This window comes from Ochotona curzoniae, unplaced genomic scaffold, assembly GCF_017591425.1.
Source record: "Ochotona curzoniae isolate NIBS_2020 unplaced genomic scaffold, NIBS_Ocur_1.0 contig_1135, whole genome shotgun sequence".
NCBI classification, from domain to species: domain Eukaryota; kingdom Metazoa; phylum Chordata; class Mammalia; order Lagomorpha; family Ochotonidae; genus Ochotona; species Ochotona curzoniae.
The window spans coordinates 27,819-50,623 of NW_024464962.1; the positions used below are offsets into that span (position 1 = coordinate 27,819).

The window sequence follows — 22,805 nt, forward strand, 5'->3', positions numbered from 1 at the left end:
TATTAAAGATTAATAAATTCAGCAGCAATAGCCAACTTCAAGTATGCAAGTTGGAGCAGACACTTGGCAGGTACCCAGTCCTTCCACAGACTGGGCTGTTGATAGTTTAAAGGTCTCCAAGTATTTGGAGGTATTTGGAGGGGTGAGGGAGCAGGCGGAGCTGAGGCAGCTTTTCAGGGGCATTTCAAATCTCAGTGGACTTTTTCTGCCTGGGAGCTAGGTGGGTGGAGAGAAATGCAGAGGGTAAGGTGTGGTACAGTACCTGGCACAGATTGGGCTGATGTACTGAAACCCAACAGCATGTGCCTAAGGGAACTGGCTCTGTTTTCTGTCTGTGAGCTGCCTGGCTGAGGCTTCATTCCTTGCTCCATCATTAAGAGCATCTTACTCATTGCACCAATGAAGTATAGAAACTCTGAATAAGAGACACCATTTTCTTTTACATGTTTACCACTGCACTCCTTTGCCAGGACCCCTCCTTCCTTCGAACTGGAAACCATATTTAAGTGTAATTTGGCCTACACAACTTTTATCTGTGGATCTGCCATGAAGTGGAAGGACTTGAAGCGTGTTGCGGTAAGGCCTAGTTGTCATTCTCCATGCAGTCTCTCTGGGCCACAAGACTTAAGATTGGGGCATATATGATGGTAGTGCAAGCTGATCCTCTGCCCTATGGCTCTGGCATTCTGTGTAAGCACTGGTTTGTGTCCCAGATGTTGTACTGCCAGTGCAAGTCTTTGCTTATGGCCTGGGAAAATAGTAGAGGGTGGCTCTAAAAAAGGCCTTGAATCCCCCTACCATGTGGGATTCTTGGAAGAAACTTATGATCTCCAGCTTCGTATCAGCTAAGCTCTGGGCTCTATAGGCATTTTGGGAAGTGAACGAGTAGATAGAAGACCTTTTCTGTGTCTCTCTCTGTGCAAATTCATCTTTAAAATAAAAAGAAATCTTTTTAAAAAACAGACCTAAAATGATAAATCTATGATTCTTTTGAAAGACTTTTTTAACAAATGTAATTTTGCTTTTATTTGAAAGGCAAGAGATACAGAGAGCTGGAGAATTAGAGAGGAATATCTTCCACCTGCTGGTCTTGTTCTAGATTCTTTGATTGGGGGAGGGAGTATGCAGGATGGGAGTATTGACCCCTTTCACTTCAGTAACTTCTCAGAAAGTTATGGATTAAACTCCCAACCTCCTATGATAACTATCAAGTACACCACAATACTTCTGACACATGTATACATTGTTCCTTTTATCAAGTTCTCTATTTACATAGGGTAGTTTTCTCACTGTAAGAAATAGAAAACATTTTTGGCAAGCAAAAGAGTATTTGATCTTGCTCCCAAATAGAGTTTTTAGCAGCAAAGCTCATCAGCTTTGCCCAATGTCTCTTCCTAAAACATGCTGAAGTGGCTTCTACTAGGAGAAACCGGAGGGAACATAGCAGAAATCCTAGCAAGGTTGGAGATTAAAATGATAAGCCAATGCTCTCTAGAGAGTTTTTGTTGAAGGTTTAAGCCAGCTTCCTGTCATGTTCTAAATTTTAAGGACTCAATAAACCCTGAGATTTTAGTTGGAAGTTGAGACCTAGAGATCCAATACGAAGAACTGAAGCAGAAGATGACAGACTCAGCAGATTTTCTCTTTCTCACTGCTTTGTGCTGGAATACCCACCCATAGCCTCTTAGCACTATCAGAGTCAAAATCCAGAAATGTGAAGGACCACTTCCTTGGGGCTGCACCAGCTCCCATGTCCTACAAAAGGCGAAAATACAGGCAGTTTCATTCCAATGCTCTTATTGCTCATCATTTGCCATTTAAAGAGGGTGATAGGTAGTAAGAAAAGTGTGACTTGGTACTTGACCCACTAAAAAATAATCTTGCGTCTTACCTTAGGGACCTGTGCTCTGGTCCATCAGCTGCAATCCTCACTGGACTAAGAATTAATGTAAAAGCTGCTTCTCAAAGCATTCCTGTTCTTGTTGGCCATACAGCGATGAAACCATTCAAGATCCCCAAAAGGAATGTTAGTGCATTTTTCGTGTGATTAACAAGATGGCTTCTGTTTCATCTTGAAACACAGGTGGAATCTGCAGAGGCATGCCTGATTCTAGCCAACCCTCTGTGCAGCGATTCGCATGCTGAAGATACTTCCAACATCATGAGGTAAAGATTCGGCATTGTGTTGGCTGGGTTATCGCTTACTCTACTTCCTCTGAAACAGAATCAAGTGCAGCGCATGTTGTCTGCTGCAACATGGGGTTCATCATTTTCCACAACTTCGCATCTTTTTTTTTTTGCCTTAATCTCCTACCAACTATGCAAACAGCTCCAAAGAGGTGCGAAGCAGAGTGCAAGGAGTGTGTACATGATGCTTTATGTATGACTCAGAAGTTTCATGAGGCTAGTACAAGGTGTCTTCAAAAATTCATGAAAGATTTGCATTACTTTTTAAAGTCCATTTCTTTCATGAGGTGCCTCAAAACTATCAGAATTCTAAAAAAATCAATCATACCAACAACTGATTACTGCTTGGCTAGGATAATGAATATAGTTAAGGTACTCTCCTCCTCAAAAAAAGTGTCAATTGAGAACTCTCACTAGCACAAATTTATTGAGATTATTTTTCACCAGTACAATGAAATATCATGTGAAGTTCAGTATGACACAATGAATACAGTTAGTATCAATGACCTCAGTTGTGAACTATCTCTGAGCAGTAACTTGATTTAAAGTGATAGTTAATGATGGTTTTGATGATGGTAGCACAACACCCAATCCAGATGAACTTCTGGTTCCTAGGAAAACACAAGTTCATGTAGCTGAGGATTATCCAGCAAGCAGCAAGAGACAGTTAAAAAATTATATCATGCCTAAACAGTAAAGTTGGCATAGATCTTATTTCTTGATTTCTAAAATGAGAAAATTCAATTACATAGCCTGTGACCTAGTTGATGTTAGATAAAACAGTAAAATCTCCATTGTTTTCTGTAATTCTTGTATTTGCATTTCAGCACAAATCTAGAAAGTGTGAAACTGTTTATCTCTTCTTCAAGAGCTGGCCTTTACTTTTTGAATATCAATAGCTGACTTTTTCAGGTGATTTGGTTTAGGAAGTCACTGAACCAGTAGCACCCCACTGAGTATGTTGTTTAACAGACTATTTTTAGAAACCAGCATAGCAATGAACTTTGTAATATGATAAGTTTTCCTAGATTTACCCACACTCCAATTGAACTCTAAATTGAATAATACAGACACTTGGCTTCATGTGTATTGCTGATGAGCACATTTTTTTATTTGTGCAGGGTTCTCTCTGTCAAGAACTACTACCCTAAGACCAGAATCATCATACAGATTCTTCAGTCTCATAACAAGGTATTAGGATATATGAGAATTTTCAGTCCATTTCTCATTGAGTCTTTAAATTGCCATGAACCTGATTACTAGGTAAAGAATCTACAAATAAAAAGTTTCTGCCAACTGGACATGAAATTTGGAGCCTCACTGAGAATGTTAATCACTTGGTGGATACATTGGGAACAGAATTAGAAATCTAAGCCATTTGACCTAATGTTGTAATTGTAGCATTGCATTTGTTCTTATCACCTCCATTGTCCTGGGCAAAACATTATCCCAACCATGGTAAGGGATAGTGGTATCAAGTAATTAAATGAAAGAAAACAGCATCCATGCAAATAAGCTTCCTTGGGAAATCTGTACTCTGAATGATTGAACTACTTTCTCCTACAAAACAGGTCTATCTGCCGAAAATTCCCAGTTGGGACTGGAGCATGGGAGATAATATAATCTGCTTTGCTGAATTAAAGCTTGGATTTCTTGCCCAAGGCTGTTTGGTGCCTGGCTTGTGCACCTTTCTAACATCTCTATTTGTTGAGCAAAACAAAAAGGTAACCTTGTACATTGACATCAAACCTTGTCTCTAACCCCACGTCCCAATCTTAGGACAAGCTTTACAAAAACAAGCTAATGAAATGCCTGAAGGCAAGCATTCTTCCCCCAATAAATGAGATTTGACTTCTAGTGGAAGTGTCAAGGAGACTAGCTTACCATGTCACATAAATTTCCTCTTGAATGACAGAATCCCAGATCCATGTGAACGTGCTATGTATGCCTGGGTTATATATTTCAGGTTATTCCTAAACAGACCTGGGAAAAACAATTCTTGGATGGACTGAAGAACAAAATTCTAACTCAACGTCTATCTGATGATTTTGCTGGAATGAGTTTCCCTGATGTTTCCCGGTAGGTTAAAGTCAAATATCTTCTCCTTATTCTTTCACACAACTGTTTCCATCCCACACCGGTCATCAAGGCCTCACCCTAGGCCAGCCTCTGTTATAAACCCTGAAGTTAAAATCATGGACAGCTTTGAGTGTTTGTGGCACCCTTACTTCTGTCAGTTGCCTCAGGTGGTTTCCGGTCCCAGTGCCAATTCCTGCTGTGGGAGACCCTTGCTCTTCTGCTCACACTCGTATTTCCTCTCTGTTGCGCTCAAATGCTGATAAACCAAGCTCCCTAATCCTTCCTCTAATTCTCACACTTTCTTGTCTTACTCCCTAGGCTCTGCTTTGTGAAGTTAAACCTCATGCTGATAGCCATTGAAAACAGATCTGCCTTTCACGGTGTTTACTGGTACCATTAAGGCTTCTCATGTCTACAGTTACTTTCTAAGGAGAACATGATTAAGACTGTTCAAAAGATTCAATTAGAGCTGGGCTCATTGCCATGTGCTGGGAGTCAGCCTCCAGGTTGCTAAGCTCCCACCACTGTAGTGCCCTGAGTGCTGTCTCTAAGACTGGGGTTGGAACAGTAGTAGCTCCAATGGGTAAGCACTATGCCTTTGCCCTTGTTCAGGTGGTCCCAGCCTGGTTCTCTCTCATGATCTTTTCAGATCTGTTCTTCTTAACAATATAATTAGATCTTATAAATCTCAGCCTTGAAAGGAAGCTAGGAAATAGAATAGCCTCTGATAAGATGCATAATTGTTCAGATTGGAGGTTTTATTGGCCCACTGGATCAAGTCGGCCATTGATAGAGTGAATAAAAGAAAGAGGCAATCTTAATGGGACATTAGCCTTTCCAGAGAATCCATAAGTCATAGAATGGTAACTTGTGTCATACCAAAAAAAAAAAAAAAATCCAGGACAGAGGGAATCTGCATAGCCAGGTGGGAAACATAACAAAAGAATATGAATGAGCTACAGTGATCTTCTATAGAGACAAAAGATGCAGTGAAAAAAAAAAAAAGAAAGAAAAAAAGAAAAAGTAGAGACCCAAATGTGATGGGGAGCAAGAAAGACTGTTATTACACTGGCTCATCTGTGTTCCTTAGTAGAAAACTAACTCAAGTTATAAACTGGAATCAACATGTTTGATGCAGATTTTGATTCTGATTTGCCAGCCTTGTGGCTTAAGTGAAGTTGATTAAATTAATCTCTAAAATCCTTTCCAGCTATAAAATTGGAATCCCTGGAAACTCTAGAATTGTAGAGAACCATTAAAATGTGTGCAGTATTGTAAGATGTTAGATAGAGCATGAAGGAATAATTTTATGTGAAAAAATTGAAAGAATTAAAGTCCTGTTTGGATACAGAAGATCTAGAAAAAAACTGGATAGCAAAAAAAAGTCAATAGATTACTGTTTAAAGTCATTAAGGAGACACTAGCAAGGGGTATTACTTGGTAAAATTCTGTTTAACAATTCTGCCATGTTTAAGAATATCTCACAGCCTAAACCTATGCATATAGTTATCTGCACAAATGGACTTTGTTCTATAAATATGTCGTATGCAAAGTGTAGACCTACAGCTGTAAGCTAGCCAGGTTGGGTCTCAGATTGACTTACATCTTGCTCAAATTTCAGTAGCATCTTTTGCCATCATCATCCTGGGGTTCTAAATGAACTTATTTATAAACTTTCAAAGATGCATAGTTTCTAAAAATTCATTTCAAACTTGACAAGATCTAAATTTCCTAAAATGGAGCCCAGAAATTTCTTCTTAAGTCTTTATGATATGTATTCAGGTTTTCACTGGCATGTAAACTACTGGGTCACATGTTTGTTTATATCTTCCCAGGGTTAAGCCACTAGATTTCTATAAATTGTATTAAGGTGACTGTTAAGACATGATAGACCAGAAAATGAACATTTATTAAGCCACTAAATTTTGCATTGATTCAAGTGGTCTTGGTGCTGTTCACACATGGCACTTGTCTGTCACCAAAGGGAGCCAGCTGGAACATAGCTTTAGCTTTGGTTTCCCTTTGAGGACTCACACCTTTCTAAGAGACTGATTTTTCAAAGACACTGGCAGCAGTTTTTCAGAAGATTGTTTCATGGACAAGACTGTTCCAGGCACTGTACGTACACAGACTCTTGAAGCCTACAGCAGCACTACGAGATGGTAACAATCACCAGTCAAATTGTGTGGAGAAGGAAACTGAGGCCCAGCAGCATCAGAGTTTCTTGAGTTCCCAAGATCCCCAAGGGGCAGCAATACATTGTACACTCAGTCTATCTCTGTGGGCCATGCTTCAGAGCACATTGCTTCTAAAATAACCACAATCCCTATATATGGATAGAAATCTGATAATCTCCCTTTTTCAGAGCCACTTTAATAGGCTAAGATTTACAGAAGTCCTGAAGGAACCTGAAGAATGATCTTGGGCAATTATGCATCACCCGCTAAGGGGAGCAGCTGAATCTGACCTCAGCTGGAGAACATTCTGAGTTTGTTCTGGTGGCAAACCAGTTCTCAGAGAGGCTGGCTGTGATGTCTGAAGGAGACTGCTGAGGAATAATACCAATCTGAGATAATCCTCAAAAGAATTTTGTATCTTCTCTCAAATATCCTCATAGCTACATTTGTAACATAAGTTCTGAGAACAATCCACACCCTTCTAAAAGACAAAGCAGAACACAACAAAGTCTATGCTTGCTGGTTAGTGAACACCAACCGAAGACAGTTAAAGGGTCAAAAGGTCCCCCTCCTTTTCATTTCAAAGAAAAATACAAGCATTGCACTCATTCACACCAGTCAATGAACACTCAAGAAATGCCATCCATTGCTGTAGGTAACCAGGTCCCTGAACACTGCCATTCATTCCCCTCCAGCTCTTTGGCCCAGGACTGAAGGGTTTTTATTGTGCCAACTCTTTTATTTCTGTAACGGTTTATTAACATTCGAAGATGACTTTGGGGTATCCTGACATCAGAGCAAATGGAAAATTGCCAAATGAAGACTAAACCTCACCAATGTGAATATAAAAAGGAGTGACTTTTAGAAGGTACTGTCATCAGGCACAAAAACAAACAAGCCAAAAAAAAAAAAAAAAAGGAAATGAGGCCTCATCCCAATGGAAATGTGAGCAGAAGGAAATAAGGGGAGACTTTGATAAACAAGGAGAAATGTAGGTCATGCAAAAAGTCATAGTTATAGTAGAGACCTACATCAAAGAGAAACAAGAATAGAAATTTATTGGACTGCCTTTTCAAGCGCAGAATTCATAAGAAAACGAACAAAAAATATGCTTAATGCAGAAATAAAAAATAGGCTTAAAAATCAACAATATCAATGTCAGGAGAAATGTACATTTCCAAACCCTACATAGTAAGCAAAACACACTTGGAATTCATCTGGATAATTAGATAAAACTTATTACTAAGCAGTAGGCATGTGACCATAAGAATGAGAACAGTATGGTCTTGGATTACTTGACATTTGATAGCCTAAATTATTAAGGCAGGATTCACCTGGATTGATTGGACCACCTCATGACACCATCCAGGCAGGAACCACCAGCCACTCCTCTTAGCTGTGTAGGCAGCTGAGCAGCCAGGTTGTTACCTGACTGTCTCTGACACATTCAGCAGTAATCAAACAAAGAATCAAACACAAGTAGATGAACATTTTCCCACCATGTCTGATAGTAAAATGAGATTGAATTCTATTAACTCAGCCACCTAGAGAATCCACAGGTGATGATAGAATGAAATATCTACTATTGTCACAGAACTTCAAAGGGGGAAATTACTGCGTGTTTTTATTTTTCATTTCCAGTGGTTTGATGCTAAATCCCCCTGCACAAGTTAGGCTGCGTAAGAATACACTAGGCTTCTTTATTGCTGAATCTCCAAAAGAAGTCAAAAGGTAATTTCTGATTACTTTGTGGGGAGGAGGGAGCACTAAAGCAAATAAAACTTCATGGGAGGCAGACTGAGTCAGCACTGCATGTCTGCACCGTTAAGTCTCACATAAGTCATTCTTGATTTGCTTTTCTTTGTCCAGAGCCTTCCATTACTGTGTGAGCTGTCACGGTGATTTGACTAATCCTGAACTTATTGTACCATGTGCCTGCAGAAATAAGAGTTGGATTCACCTCACAGGTAATTGTACATTATGTCTGGCTGTTCTTAGTCTAGCTTCCTAATCAAGGAAAGAGAGAACATCATCTCTTCAGAGACAATGCCCAAATGAACGGAGCTAAGATGTGGCAGACATTTCAAGAGTCAACAGTCAGTGATTCAGAGCTAGCACGAACTACTAGTTATTTCATTATATTTCCTAAACGGCTATGCCAGTTAATTCCCCCAAAGATATTCAGAATTGTAATTGAAAGTTAGAGGCACCGTAGTAGTGCCAACTCAGTCCCAAGCATGCTTTCTGCCTTTTGCTTTTTGTTATCCCACAAATTATATTTGACTGCTGGCTTATCCACAAGAAAGGCACTTCATGATCATTCCTTGAGCACCCTGTTTCCTGCATGAATCAGAAGTTAAAGGTTTGCTCATTCTGACGCCATGATGAGGGAATGCAGTTTTCTTTATTTTTCTCTACTTGAACTCAATGGCTTAGAACAACCATTTCTATAACAGTGCGAAAAGGAACATTAATCTCAAGCATTTATGATGATTTAGTCCCTTCTGTCTTAAAACTTAATCTCTTCCAGGTGCATTCAGATTTCTTTGAGAAAAACCTCAGTGTTTCAGAATTTAATCTTCATAACTTAAGCATTTGAATTTCTTGCCAGATCTATTCCTATGATGAGACCTCTGACCCTCCTCTGCTCCCCAGCATGCTACTTACACAGAGAGCAGTGAATTTACTTGGCATTCTGGGCAATGGGCAGCAAGTCTTCCCTGATCCCTCTTACAGCAGGTGTTCCTCAACCCTGTAGCCTGTTCCCTTCTGGGACCTCTACATTAACAATTAATGAAACTGTTCTTCTTAGCTTAAGTCCCCTTCTGTCATGTGTTCATGGAATCCATCCCCACTGTCACAGCCTCCAGTCTGGAGGTATCCTGAAACTCCCCGTTTTGTACCAGCAGTTTTTGTTTTTGTTGTTGTTGTTGATGATGTTGTTCTACTTGTATTTAGGGTCTAGGTTCACTATCATTATTATTAATAACAGCCTTGTTGAGATATAGTTAAAATACCATGAAATTAAATGCTATATCCATTGAATATCTATAATTCAGTGAGTTTTAGTGTATGAATGGAATCATGCAATGATTAATACAAAGAATTCTCAAACTTAATTCTGATAAAAGCCCATGCTCAATAGTAGACAATACCGTATTCTATACTATTTACAAACTTGGAAACAGCTCATGTAAATGTGCCTTTTTTTTGGTCGTTTTTTCAAAAAGAGATGTATAGTATATGACCTCAGTTCCATGACTCCTTTTATGCATGTGTCAATATCCTATTTTTCAAGGCTCAAAAATATTTTATTATTTATACATGTGCATTTCTGTGCAACCCATGTCATTTTGGTTGCCCATTTATCAATGATAAATATTTATTACACAGAATGCTGTTATGAAGACTGGTGCTTAGATGTTTTGTATAAGTTTCTGCTTTCAACTTATTTTATGTCTATATAACCAGAAATGTAACTAACATTAATTATATTTTCCTATTTGGTAAGAAACCAGTGGGCTGCTTGCACAGTTGCTAAGCTGTTTCACATTCCAAAAAGCAAAGCACTTGAGTTACTTTGTGCATGAAAATTTCTCTCTGCATGTTGATTTCTCTAGAGTCCCATTATTTTGCATTTTTAAAATTAATAGATATTTTAATGGCTATTAAGTGGTTTATAATTTGATATGAATTTTCTTTATATTCAGATATTTAAATTTCTTCCTGAGGATCCTACATACCATTTACATATTATCCTTGAAAAATAATGCTCACTTAGTCCCTCTCTTTTAATTTAATTCTATTCCTTGTATTATTGAAATATATAAGACCTTCATGATTTCTAAATACAAATGTCTTTAAAATCATGTGATTGGCAAACATTTTATTTCTTTTATTCTGTGATTTATTTTCACTTCTTTCTTATTCTTTAAAACACAACATTTTAATTCTGATAAAATCTAATGACTTTTTTTTTGTTTTTTCATTTGTGCTTTTAGGGAATATCTAATAACAGCTTGAGCAACATTAAATCATGATGATTTATTTCAGTATTTTATTCTCAGAATATCATATTTTGGCCTTTTCATGTAGATCTGTAATTCAATTTGAGTTGATATATTTGTTATCAAAGGATTTAATGGCATTTTTGAAAGTGTGACTATATAGGGAGTTAGCATTTGGTATAACAAGCTGCCCCATGGAACACCTACATTCTGCATTGGAGTCCCTGAGTCTGAGTACCTTTTGGTTCCCAATTCCAGCTTTTTGCTCATGCACATCACACCATGGAAGCAGTCAAGGGGTATGACTCAAGCACCTGAGTGATTGTCATTCTGTGGGAGACCCAGATAAAGTTCCTTGTTTCTGTCTATTGTATAACCTCATCCTAGGTGTTGTAGACATCCGGGGAGTGATCCAGCAGATGGGAAATTCTTTCTCTCTCTCTCCTATCAAATAAATAATACAATGTTTTAATGTAGTTTATAATAAATGCATAGGATTCTGGATTCTTAATTCTGTTTTATTAATTCATCTTTCTAGCCCTATGCCAGAAGCATACTCTCTTGATTGCTACAGTTTGCCATGTTTTTTGACACTATGAAGCACAAATTAAATTAAATTGGTTTTTGTATATTGATCTTGTATTATGCAACCTTGTTACATCTGTTGATTAGTTCTATTAGATTTCTTGATTGCTTTCCATTTCCCTTTGTATCTAATTGCTATGGAAAAACTTGTAGTACATTGCAGACTAGAAATCAGATAACCTTTACTATTGTTTTCTTCCTGACCACAAGGAAAAATCCTTCAGCCTTTAGGGCTGATATTAGCTGTGAGGTTTGTTTTGAGTCTTTTTTCCTGGAAATGTGGAGTGGGAAAAGTTTCCTTCTAGTCCTAAATTCATTCTTTCTCTTTCTTTCTTTCTTTCTTTCTTTTCTTTCTTTCTTTCTTTCTCTTTCTTTCTTTCTTTCTTTCTTTCTTTCTTTCTTTCTTTCTTTCTTTCTTTCGCTAAAGTTTTATTTTGAATTTTTGAGTTTTGTGGTACAGTTTCATAGAGACTGGGGTTCCCCCCCCAAGAAAAATACCATACCCCAACAGATTTTTCCCACATTGCTACAATAGTATTAGTCCTTTATAGGAGTCATGATTCCATCAGTCTGTTATTTAAGTGTGCCCCAACATTGTTGGTACAGACAATGTCAGGCAGTCAGTATCATATTGTACAATCATGTCCAACAGTTTCATTGGGAGTCCATGATTGATTTGGAATCAGGAATATATATTGCATTGTATTCTCACATCTGCATGTGGCAGTCTCTATTATTCTATCATTATACATTCCCATAAATGAGAAACCTCAAAATAAGGTCAACAATTGGTATGAATTAGAACAATAAAAACAATAACAACAAAAACAAAATTACAGCACCATGGAGTTGAAAATATTGCACCACTAAGTAACCAACTTATGGGTGACAAAAAGGAAATGCAAAAGTCTCTTGGGAAAAATGATAATGATGCCACTGTGTAACCTATGAGCCAGCAATGAATTCAACAAGAAAAGAGAAGAATCTGGATAAATGAAACTGAAATAAAAAACATTAAAACACATGGGATGCAGGAAAAAAAAACCCAGTATGGATCAGATGATTGAAGTTACACATTCCATGCTGGTTTCCTTATCATAGAGAGAACATATGGTATTTGTTCTTTTGTGATTGATTCATTTCACTGAGCATAAGGGTCTGTAGTTGGGACCACCTATTTGTAAATAGTATGCTTTCATTCTTCTCAATAGCTGAATAACATTCCATGGAGTAGATGTAGCACAGTTTTTTTAACCACCCCTCTTTGAATGGGCATCTGGATTGTTTTGATCGTTTTGCTATCATAGATTGTGCTGTGGTAAATATAAGATTATTGATACCTTTCTCATAAACAGTTTTCATTTCTTTTGGGTATATTCCTAGGAGTGGGTAGTTGGTTCATATGACAGTCTTATTTGCAATTCTCCAAGCACTATTGATTTTCACACTGGTTGTACTATCCTGCACACCAATCAGCAGTGAAGGAGGGTGCCTTTCTCCACATATCCATGCCAGCAGGTGTTGTTAGTAGAATTTTGAACGTAGGTCAGTCTCACTGGAGTTAGGTAGTACCTCATTGTGGTTTTTGTTTGTAGCTCTCTGACGGCTAGTGTGCCTGAGCATCTTTTCACATATCTGTTAGCCATTTGAATTCTTTCCTTAAAAAAAAAAAAAAGAAAGAAAAGAGGTCTGTTCATTTCCTTAGTCCAGTTTTAACAGTTTTTCTTTTTTAACTGTCCCTGTATTTTTGACACTCTTTGTAAATCCTGGATATTACTCCCCTATCATCTGTGTAGTGTGCAAACATTTTCTCCCATTCTCTTGAATTTTCTTCACTTTATTGATCATTTTCCTTTGTGTACAGAAGCTTCTTATTTGATGTAGTCCCATTTGTTCATTTTGGCTTTGTTTGCCTGTGCTTTGGCATCTTTTTAAAGAAGTCTTGCACTGTTCCTAATCTTGGAGTGTGCCTACTCTGTTTCCCTTTAATAGTTTGATGGTGTCTGAGTGTAGATTTAGGTCCTTGATCCATTTTGAGCTGATTTTCGTATAATGTGACTGATGTGGGTCTTGCTTCTTAATTCTGCCAGGTGCTATCCAGTTGTACCAACAGCATTTGTTGAATAGACCAGGCGTTTTGCCTGGCTTATTTTCAGTTTTCTTGTCAAAGATTAGTTGGCTACACATGTGCGGGCTCCCTTGTAGTGTTCCTATCCTGTTCCATTGATCTTCTCTGTTTCTGTGCCAGTCTCAGACTGTTTTGAGAACCACTTCTCTATATTATGTCTTGAGGTCTGGAATTGTGATTCGTCCAGCTTGATTTCTATTTTTCAGGATAGCTTTGGCTATTCGTGATCTTTTGTGATTCCAGATGAACTTTTGTATCATCTTTTCTATTTCTGAGAAGGATGATGTTGGGATTTTGATTGGGATTGCATTAAATCTGTATATTACTTTTGGTGATATGTTCATTTTGATGATGTTGATCCTGCCACTCCAGAAACATGGTACGTTTCTCCTTGTTTCAATGTGTTCTTTTAAATCCTTTTTAATGTTTTACATTTTTCACCATAAAGGTCTTGCACCTAGTTAGCTCAATTCCTAGGTATTTAAATTCCTCTATGCTATTTCAAAAGTGACTACACTTACAATTTCTTTCTCACCCATGGAATTATTAGTATACACTAGTGCCATTGATTTGTGTTTCTTATTTTTGTATCCTGCTACTCTGCCAAAACCTCTTATGAGATCCAGTAATCTCTTGACTGACTCTTTTGCCTCTCCTCTGTAGATAATCATGCCATCTGCAAATAGAGATAATTTCAGTTCTTCATTTCCAATTTAGATTCCTTTAATTCCTTTGTCTTGCTTAGTAGCTGTGGCAATGACTTCTAATACTATATTATAGAGTAGTGGTGACATTGAATGCCCCTGTTTAGTTACAGATTTTAATGGGAAGGATTCCAATATTTCCCCATTAGTATGATGCTGCATTGGGTTTTTGTAAATTGCTTTGATGGGGTGTAGTATGTTCCTTCTATGCCTATCTTGCTTAGCATTTTCAGCATGAAGTGGTGTTTCATTTTATCAAATGCCTTCTCTGCACCTATTGAGATGATAATATGATTTTTATTTTTCAATTTGTTAATGTGATGTATCAGATTCATTGATTTGCAAATGTTGAACCATCTCTGCATGCCTGAGATGAATACCTGGTCTGAGTGAATAATCTCCCTGATGTGCTGTTGGATCCTGCTGGCTAGTATTTTGTTGAGGATCTTTGCATCTATGTTCATCAAGGATATTGGTTTATAGTTCTGTTTTTTTGTTGTTTCTCCCTCTGGCTTTAGTATTAAGGTGATGTTAGCTTCATAGAAAGATTTTTGGAAGTATTCTCTCCGTTTCTGTTGTTGAGAAAAGCGTGTAGAGAGTTGGGGTAAATTCCTCTTGAACCATTAGGTAGAATGCAAGAGTAAACCCGTCTGATCTAGGACCTTTCTTGGTTGAGAGGGCTTTAATTATTGATTCAATCTCAGTCAATGTTATAGGTTACAGGTTTAAACCTAGCTTCTCTTTCTGTGCCTTCTGGATCTCCCATAACTCTTATATTTGGCCTTTTAATAGCGTCTCTTAAATCTTGAATACTTTTTTTAGCTTGACCCAGCTCTTCTAGCTTTTTGATTGTTTCTCCATTTTGACAAGAAATGTCTTCCAATTTGAGATTCTTTCTTCTGCCTCATTCATTCTTTTATTGAGACTTTCCACTGAGTTTTTAATTTGCTATATTATGTCCTTCATTCCCCACAATATAGCTCAATTTTGCTTCAGTGTTGCTAGTCCCTGTATGTCTTATTCTTTAAATTCCTTGAAATCCTGTATGTGCTTCTCATTGTAAAAAAAACTTTATAATTAGTTTTCTGAAATCTGTTTCCCCTATTAACACTGAGGTTGGCAAAGGCTTTTGCTCCTTTGCAGGGGAGTCTTCAGTACTTTTAATTATGCCTCTGTCTGTGCTTTTGCTCTTGGTCATTGTACTTCTGGCTGAAATATTCTTCTCCTTGGGGCGGATTTCTGCACTCTCTTACCCGCTGGTCTACAGGTTAATGTTATTGATTGTGCTTGGTACCTGGCTCTTTGTTTGTAGTCATTTGTGCCACTCCCTCTAGTGAGGTTCAGGGCTGGGCTTTTGTGCTATGCTTCCACCACAGACTCCCTCCATAGCCCCAGTTTGTGGATCACCACTATGCACTGTGCATAATCCTGTGCTGTGACCACATCATTGTCTATACAGTCTTTCCCCCACTTCCAGTTCAAGCAGTGCCCAGGATCAGGGGAACATCTGCTGTTGTAAATAACTGGGTTTTCTGTAGTGCTGATCTTGCCCAAACCTGCTGGCTGTTATATCTGAGGGACATGTGCATCTCTCTTGGTTGGAATTTGCAAGGTATTATGTCAGTATGATCTTCTGTGGAAAATCAGGGTAATGCACTGAGTCTGAAATGATTTTTTTTTTTGCTGTTAACTGCTGTCCCAATAGTCCCACAGCCTTTGTCACACTACACAAAATGATTCCTGACATGGTACCAATGGGTTTGTAGGGGCCACCCAGACCTATTTTGGGTAGAACTTGTGGAATGCCACATCGGAGCTGTTTCCTCTGGAGAAGCACTACAAAACACTGAGCTGGAAGTGAACTCGCTCCTACTCTAGTGTATGTGTAGCTCATCATGGTCTCTCCAGTCCCACAGCCTTTGGTCCTGTGCACAAAATGATGCCTGATCACTCCTTGTTCAGTGCATGCAAAGCTCACTGTTCTTCCTCCAGTCCCATAGCCTTTGCCCCACTACACAAAATGACACCCAATGTGGCACTGGTGGAGTTCTGGATCTGCTGGTTGTTAGATCTGGGAGCCACATGGACCCACTTTGTGTTGAACCTGCAGGATGCAAAGTTGGCACTGCGTTCCTTGTGTGATCAGTGTAATCTGCTGAGCTAGAAATAAGCCTGTTCTTGGCTGTCTCTCCAGTCCCACAAGTTTTGCCCCACTACACAAAACAGTGCCAGATACAGCACTGTTGTGGGTCTGTACAGTAATATTTGCCCTGTGCCTGCACAGCCTATTGGAGTCCACTGCTTCATCTCTGCTTGTGGCTGGGTCAAACAAATTAGAAAATTTGGCGATTCCCTAACTGTTTTCATATCCTGAGCCCCTGGTGAAGCTCCCTACCCCAACCACACACACACAATTGGCTGTCTCCAGAGCTCCAGCTGCCAGTGGACCTTGGGTTGTCACTTGCCAGCTGCTGCTGGGTCATCTGGTCACTGCAATACTGCTCTACTGTCTCCATCACTCCACTGTGCCTAAAGGTATCTAGGCACCCCTCCACCATCACCCCTTCCTCCAACCTTTCCTGCAATCTGCCCTCTGTGCTTCACCCCAGCCAATGATTCTTCATCAGCTCTAACCCACCTGCCCCATACACCAGCATCCTGCTTTCCCACTTCCATTGTGTCTGATAATAGGTCAGCTCTATGTCATATTGAGAACCTTGTGTACATGGTGAGTCACTTCACTTGTTGCTTTCAAGACTCTGTATCTTTGGATTAAACCAACTTCATTACAATATGTCCAGGAAGGTGGATATCAATATTTCACTTGTGATCAGTGCAATTCCTGGCTGCGTAAGGTTAGTGTGTATTCATCTAATTTAAGGAAACTTCAGATAATTATTTTCTACAATGTTGTTTCTACTCATTTTTCTTTTTCCTTTTTTGGGGGCTTTCATTAGATATGTTGGTTCATTTGACAATATCCCAGTTATCCAAGAGATCTGTTAGATTCTGTTCTTATTTAATCTTTCTTTTGTCTCTCAGATTGGATACTTTTCATTCACTTACCTTTCACTTTGTTGACACTTTCTTTTACATGGATTAATCTCATCTTGAGTTGCTGCACTCTTTTCTATTTTAATTATCATACTGTTCACAGACACTCCATAATGTATAACAGGCACTTCATAACATATAACAGACACTCCATAACATAGTTTCCGTTTTGGTAGATAACACTCTTATAATCCTTTCAGTTTTCCCTTTTATTTTCTCAACATGATTTCCTTTAGATCTGTGAGCACACTTCAAATAACTGACTTAGAATCTGTCACCAGATCCCCCTTCTCACATGCAGATTGGGTATATTCCTAGGAGGAGTAACCATATATTACAGTAGCATAATCTACAATACCGAAGACATGGAAACAACCAATGAACCCACAATCAATGTGAATCAGAGTGCTTATGATCTACATCAAAAAATTGTAAAACCCAATATACCTTTAAAACACTATGCTACTTGGAAATGGGGTGGGAGGGCAGAGAAATCTTCCATCTCCTTAGAATGTGTGAGGAAGACGTGAAGTATCAGCCTGTCAGGAACATAAAAGGTAACTTATAGACAACAGATTCAAATCAGCATTAGACAACAGTAAAACTACAAAGACATACAGAGGGCAATCAAGATCAATCCTGACAACCTAGTAAGAGGAGGTCATATACACAGAGCAAGGGGGGAATGCCAGAGTGGAGCAGGGGGACAGGAGGAAGCTTGTATCCCAACCCTGCACCAAGAACTATATCCCAACTGCCAAAGAGACTACGGGGAATTGGAGTGCCTTCAGAGGCTGAGAACTCTGAGGTCATCCACTGCCATTTGGATCTACCACACGGGATGGAAGAAGACCAAATCCTTCCTTTAAATGATCCAAGGTCATCAGAACAACAGCCAGGAACCCTGAGCGGTCTGCAGAAACAGAATAATAAACTTCCTTCGGGACTAGGGGGAGGAGTTTTCTCTGGTCCTTGCTTAGTTCCAACTTTGGATCCACACCCTCTCTTGCAATGACCATCAGGATTGCTTCACAGCTCCACCATAAACACACACACACACACACACACACACACACACACACACACACAAATTAGACTAGTCAGAGTCAGATAGAGAATAAAAAGGAAAGCTTGGAACCAGACAGGAAATGGTCAGCGTGGACTCACACATACCTTACCAGGTAGGACACAAAGATTAGTTACTCCTCACTAAGGTATTAAAGATTTCTCTGCACACCCCTCCTAAAATTGTTCTGCACCTCACCTGTTGTTAAGAGTTATAACCCAGTTTAGACTATCCTAAATTCTGCCAAGTTCAGCAAAATTAATGCTTCAACACAATGAACTGCTAAATACTAAAGTGAAAATATACATGAGACAGCTGAATAGTAATCTATAGCCATTTTAAGGCGTATAAAAGCCAGTAGTATATAAACTAAAATTGAAATGTCAATGAAGTAGTCACAGGGTGTGGTTAAGAAACTGCGTGGTTTTTTTTTTTTTAGCATATTGGTTACTCAATACCATGTCAATTAATTCCATAATGTTGTAAATTGTCGTTGATGTTATGTTGTGGCTTTAAATTGATCGGGATGATATTCTGCCAGCTCTGCCTTCAGACCAGAGATGGTCTCCCCAAGAAACTGTTGAATTTATCTGGACAATAAGAAGCTGGACTCTATGCTTGGTACATGCTTGCAATGAAAGAATCTTGACTGAATCTGAAATGTAATTCAGCAACAAGGTGGAGGAATCCACCATGGGGGTAAGGGTACGGGGAGGGTTTGGGGGAATCCCAGAGCCTATGAAACTGTGTCACATAATGCAATGTGTATATATATATATATGTCATGCAGAGAATTACATTCTGCTCTAAAGTGCATGCATTACGCACAAATGAACATGTTCTCTCTAGTCCTGAGAATATACAGTATTTTTCAAACTACTGATTTGTTGATGAGCTAGATATGGTACTAGTGCAAATTAATCCATCATTCATATTTTCTGTTTTAATTATCATGCTGTTATACTGAAATTGTTTGCTTTACTTTATTAAATACTTCTTGGGTTACTGCTGGCTAGTTTGGAGAGCCACCCCCTCCAATTCTCTGACATTTTATCAATTTATTTTTATTTGTAAAAAAAATTATTTATTTGAAAGGTAACTTTTTTTTAAAGATTTATTTTTATTATTTTTTTATTGGAAAGGCGGATATACAGAGAGGAGGGACAGAGAGGAAGATCTTCCGTCCAATGATTCACTCCCCAAGTGAGCGCAATGGCCGATGCTAGGCCGATCCGAAGCCAGGAGCCTCTTCCAGGTCTCCCACGCAGGTGCAGGGTCCCAAAGCTTTGGGCCCTCCTGGACTGCTTTCCCTGGCCACAGGCAGGGAGCTGGAAGGGAAGTGGAGCTGCTGGGATTAGAACCAGCGCCCATATGGGATCCCGGGCGTGCAAGGCGAGGACTTTAACCACTTGCGCCACCGCGCCGGGTCCTGAAAAGTAACTTTACAGAGAAAATGAGAGAGAGAGAGAGAGAGCAATCTTTCATCTGTTGGTTCACTCCCCAAATAGCTACAATAGCCATAGCTGTGCCTATCTGCAGCTAGGAGCCAGCAACCTCCCCTAGGTCTCCCACATGGGTGTTATCATGCTGTTATTACTGAAATTGTTTGCTTTACTTTATTAAATACTCCTTGGGTTACTGCTGGTTAGTTTGGAGAGCTCCACCCTCCCCCCCACACACAATTCTCTGACATTTTACCAATTTACTTTTATTTGTAAAAATATTAACTTATTTATTTAAAAGGTAACTTTACAGAGAAAATGAGAGAGAAAAAAATGAGAGAGAGCAATCTTTCATCTGTTGGTTCACTCCCCAAATAGCTACAATAGCCATAGCTGTGCCTATCTGCAGCTAGGAGCCAGCAACCTCACCTGGGTCTCCCACATAGGTGCAGGGACCCAAGAACCTGAGCCATCCTCTGCAGCTTTCCCAGGCCATAAGCAGTGAGCTGGATTGAAAGTGTAGCAGCTGGGCCTTGAACCAGGAACTATATGGGGTACTGGTGCACTGGCAAAAGATTAGCCTAACATGGCTCCCAACTTGCTCTTTTGTATGCAAAATATTTCTACTCCATTTTTTTCTTCTTAGTAACTATCATTTTTTTTAATAACTGCAGAATACAAACTTATTGGCTAACACCCTTTGTGAAGGGTCATCAGGTCAACTAACTGAGTTTGTAATGATATTGCAGGTACAATAAAAGCAATTAAAAGCAACATAAAAGAAAATCCCTCAGCTTCAGCAGCACAGAATCATATAATAGTGAGGCCATTAAGCATGGACAGCTGGAGCAGCCTGGCCAGCAGGTAAGAACCTGAAAGAACTTTGATCCCTATGGTATCCTTAGACTCTCTTGCAAATAAAACACATACCAGAACAGTTTTGTTTTTATCAGCTCCTATACTAACCAATGGGACTGCTCCTCAGCACAATGAATTCATATCTACTTTCCCCCATATTGTTAAGCCAAGCAAATATAGCTTCTTTCATCATTGATCACATTATCTATACTCATAACAATCAAATGCTATACACCCATTCTCTTATATAACCTTTTAGGTCCTACAGAAATATTGCTGGGGCTAAGTTTAGCTTCTCCTAAATGTGTCTTTTCCATTCCCTTTTACAAATGAATTGGTGAAGAAATGGTCTTAGTGTTTGCATCTGCAGAACACTAGCAATGCGTTGTTCCCCTTCCACCTTTTTTTTTCTCCCTCAGCTCCTTAATACATTTAAACCCCTATCAAGTCTTTAGATGGAGGATAAATGGTTTACTTGATTTTAAATAATGAATCCAGAAGTTCTGTCATTTTGAACTTTAAGGGAAAAAACTGTGTGTGTATTGAAAACATTCCAGTTTGGCAGATACAATAAACTAAGAAGATCTGCAGTGATTGAGGATAGTGATTGTGTAAGTAAGCATTATATTACCAGTAGAGCATAACCATGATGCTCTAGCATTATATAATGCATTGCATACTTTGTAGAAGCCTTTATGTAATGCCGGAATGAGATTAAGTATTTAAGGCATTTTGATGTACAGCCATTATAGAAGACAGTATGAAGCTTTCTAAAACATTGAAAATAACACACACATGATGTAGCAATCTCATTTCTGGGTATTTATGCAAAGGTAGTGAAATCAGAATCTCAAATTTTACTGTGCTCTTATGTCCCATAATCAACCTCAGTGTCAGATAAAGATGAGTGATTAAGCAAATGGCACACACAGAGTCATATACACTCACATTCTCACACTGGACTAATATTCATTCTTTTAAAAGAAGGAAATGCTGCCATTGCAACAACACAGATGGACCTGGAGGACACTGCACTGAGGTAATCCAGATACAGAAAAACAAATTACATGATCTCACTCATGTGTGAAAATTCTGAGAGCACTCACAGGATCGGAGAGTAGAATGATGGCTGGCTGAGGTTGTGTGGTGGAAGAAAGAGGGTGATGTTATCAAAAGGGTGCAAAAAATACAGTGTGTAAAATCCTGCTATCAGTAAGCACTGGCTAAATGTTTCTTATTGTTGTAATTATCAAGCCTCATGTCCAGGAAAGTATATGAAAATGGGTTGAGTAAATACACATCAGTCCATGGTACTTGATCTTGCTTTTAATATAGCTTAACTCCCTTCAAATATGAAGAATCATGCTTCCATTTAACTGAAGATTCTGGGTTTACATGTCTGGTTGATGGAGGTTCTCCCATACCTTCCAAACAAAGCATGGCAGATTATCAAGTGTCTGAGCCACCACTTGGTACATGAACTTTGTAACATGGGGGTACTTAATTTCTGCCTTTCCAGGGTTTTATGAAACATGGTGATATAGTTGTGATTATTTCTGGGAGAGGGTGAAGAACTGTATGAGAAAAAAGGCACTAACCAATTTCTGGAACTCTAATTTTTCTTCACTATTTCTAACAACCAAAAGCTATACACTAGAATTAGGAGTGCAAATTATTTTTATTTTGGTTTGCCTTTGAAAAATCATTGGAAAATTAGTTTTCATGGGGTGATTTTTGTGTACTAATTAGGCATTGTGAGGTACTTTTGTGGACATTAGAGACTGTGTTGCCAACCCTCAAACAATAGTTCGGTAAACAAGGTAAATCCAGAAAAGCAGAAAATACAGAGGTTGAAGCAGTATTCTTTCAACAGGTACAGGGATAGTTCTAAAAGAAAGTTGGAGAAGGAATAGGTCAGCAAGAACTAGGTAAACTGTGACACGGACAACATGGCACCTTCTCTGGCCAGCCTGAGGGGCAATGTCATGAAAAACAATATTTCACGTTTCTCAGGAAAACATACTTCTGAGTATTAGCATTGGGCATGTGTATGTCTCTGTACGTTATGCTTATGTTCATGCAAAGTTGTCACAAGAACATCATTCAGATTCAGAAATGGTCTTGAGGCTATGAAGCCAGCATATGCAATAGCCTATAAAATGCTCCAATCACATTTGTGATTTCATATGTACTTGTCCACATTGTCCCCTCTCTGGTTGCAAAAGCTTAGCAAGCCATAGATCACCAAAAGTCCCAGGAAATTCTGAAATGAAATTCTCAGCATTGCTTTACTGGCTTTTTACTTTAGCCCAGCTGCAAACACAAAATATCACTGTGATTTGTCTCGTTGTTCATGATAAAGGAGGAAATGGGCTTCATGTAGGATTGGTGCAGGCAGTCTGGTCCACCTCTACACCTCCTCCATCAGTCATGCATTTAGTTAAAGAATCCCCCAAATCGCTTTAAAAGCCCTAGAAAGGGTCAAGCACATTATAGGAACCCGGGCAGATCATTTCTG

At 38.9% G+C, this 22,805-nt stretch overlaps 1 protein-coding gene across 1 annotated transcript in view; it reads left to right on the forward strand.

The window, feature by feature from the left end:
* Positions 1-22,805, forward strand: part of LOC121166909 (potassium channel subfamily U member 1-like) — a gene marked incomplete at its 5' end in the record, with an annotated part of 80,834 nt that overhangs the window by 25,323 nt on the left and 32,706 nt on the right. The window contains 9 exon segments of the mRNA XM_040996248.1: positions 471-576; positions 2,084-2,166; positions 3,309-3,378; positions 3,759-3,911; positions 4,154-4,266; positions 4,585-4,656; positions 8,085-8,174; positions 8,313-8,410; positions 20,179-20,293. Coding sequence (XP_040852182.1) covers positions 471-576; positions 2,084-2,166; positions 3,309-3,378; positions 3,759-3,911; positions 4,154-4,266; positions 4,585-4,656; positions 8,085-8,174; positions 8,313-8,410; positions 20,179-20,293 — 900 coding nt within the window.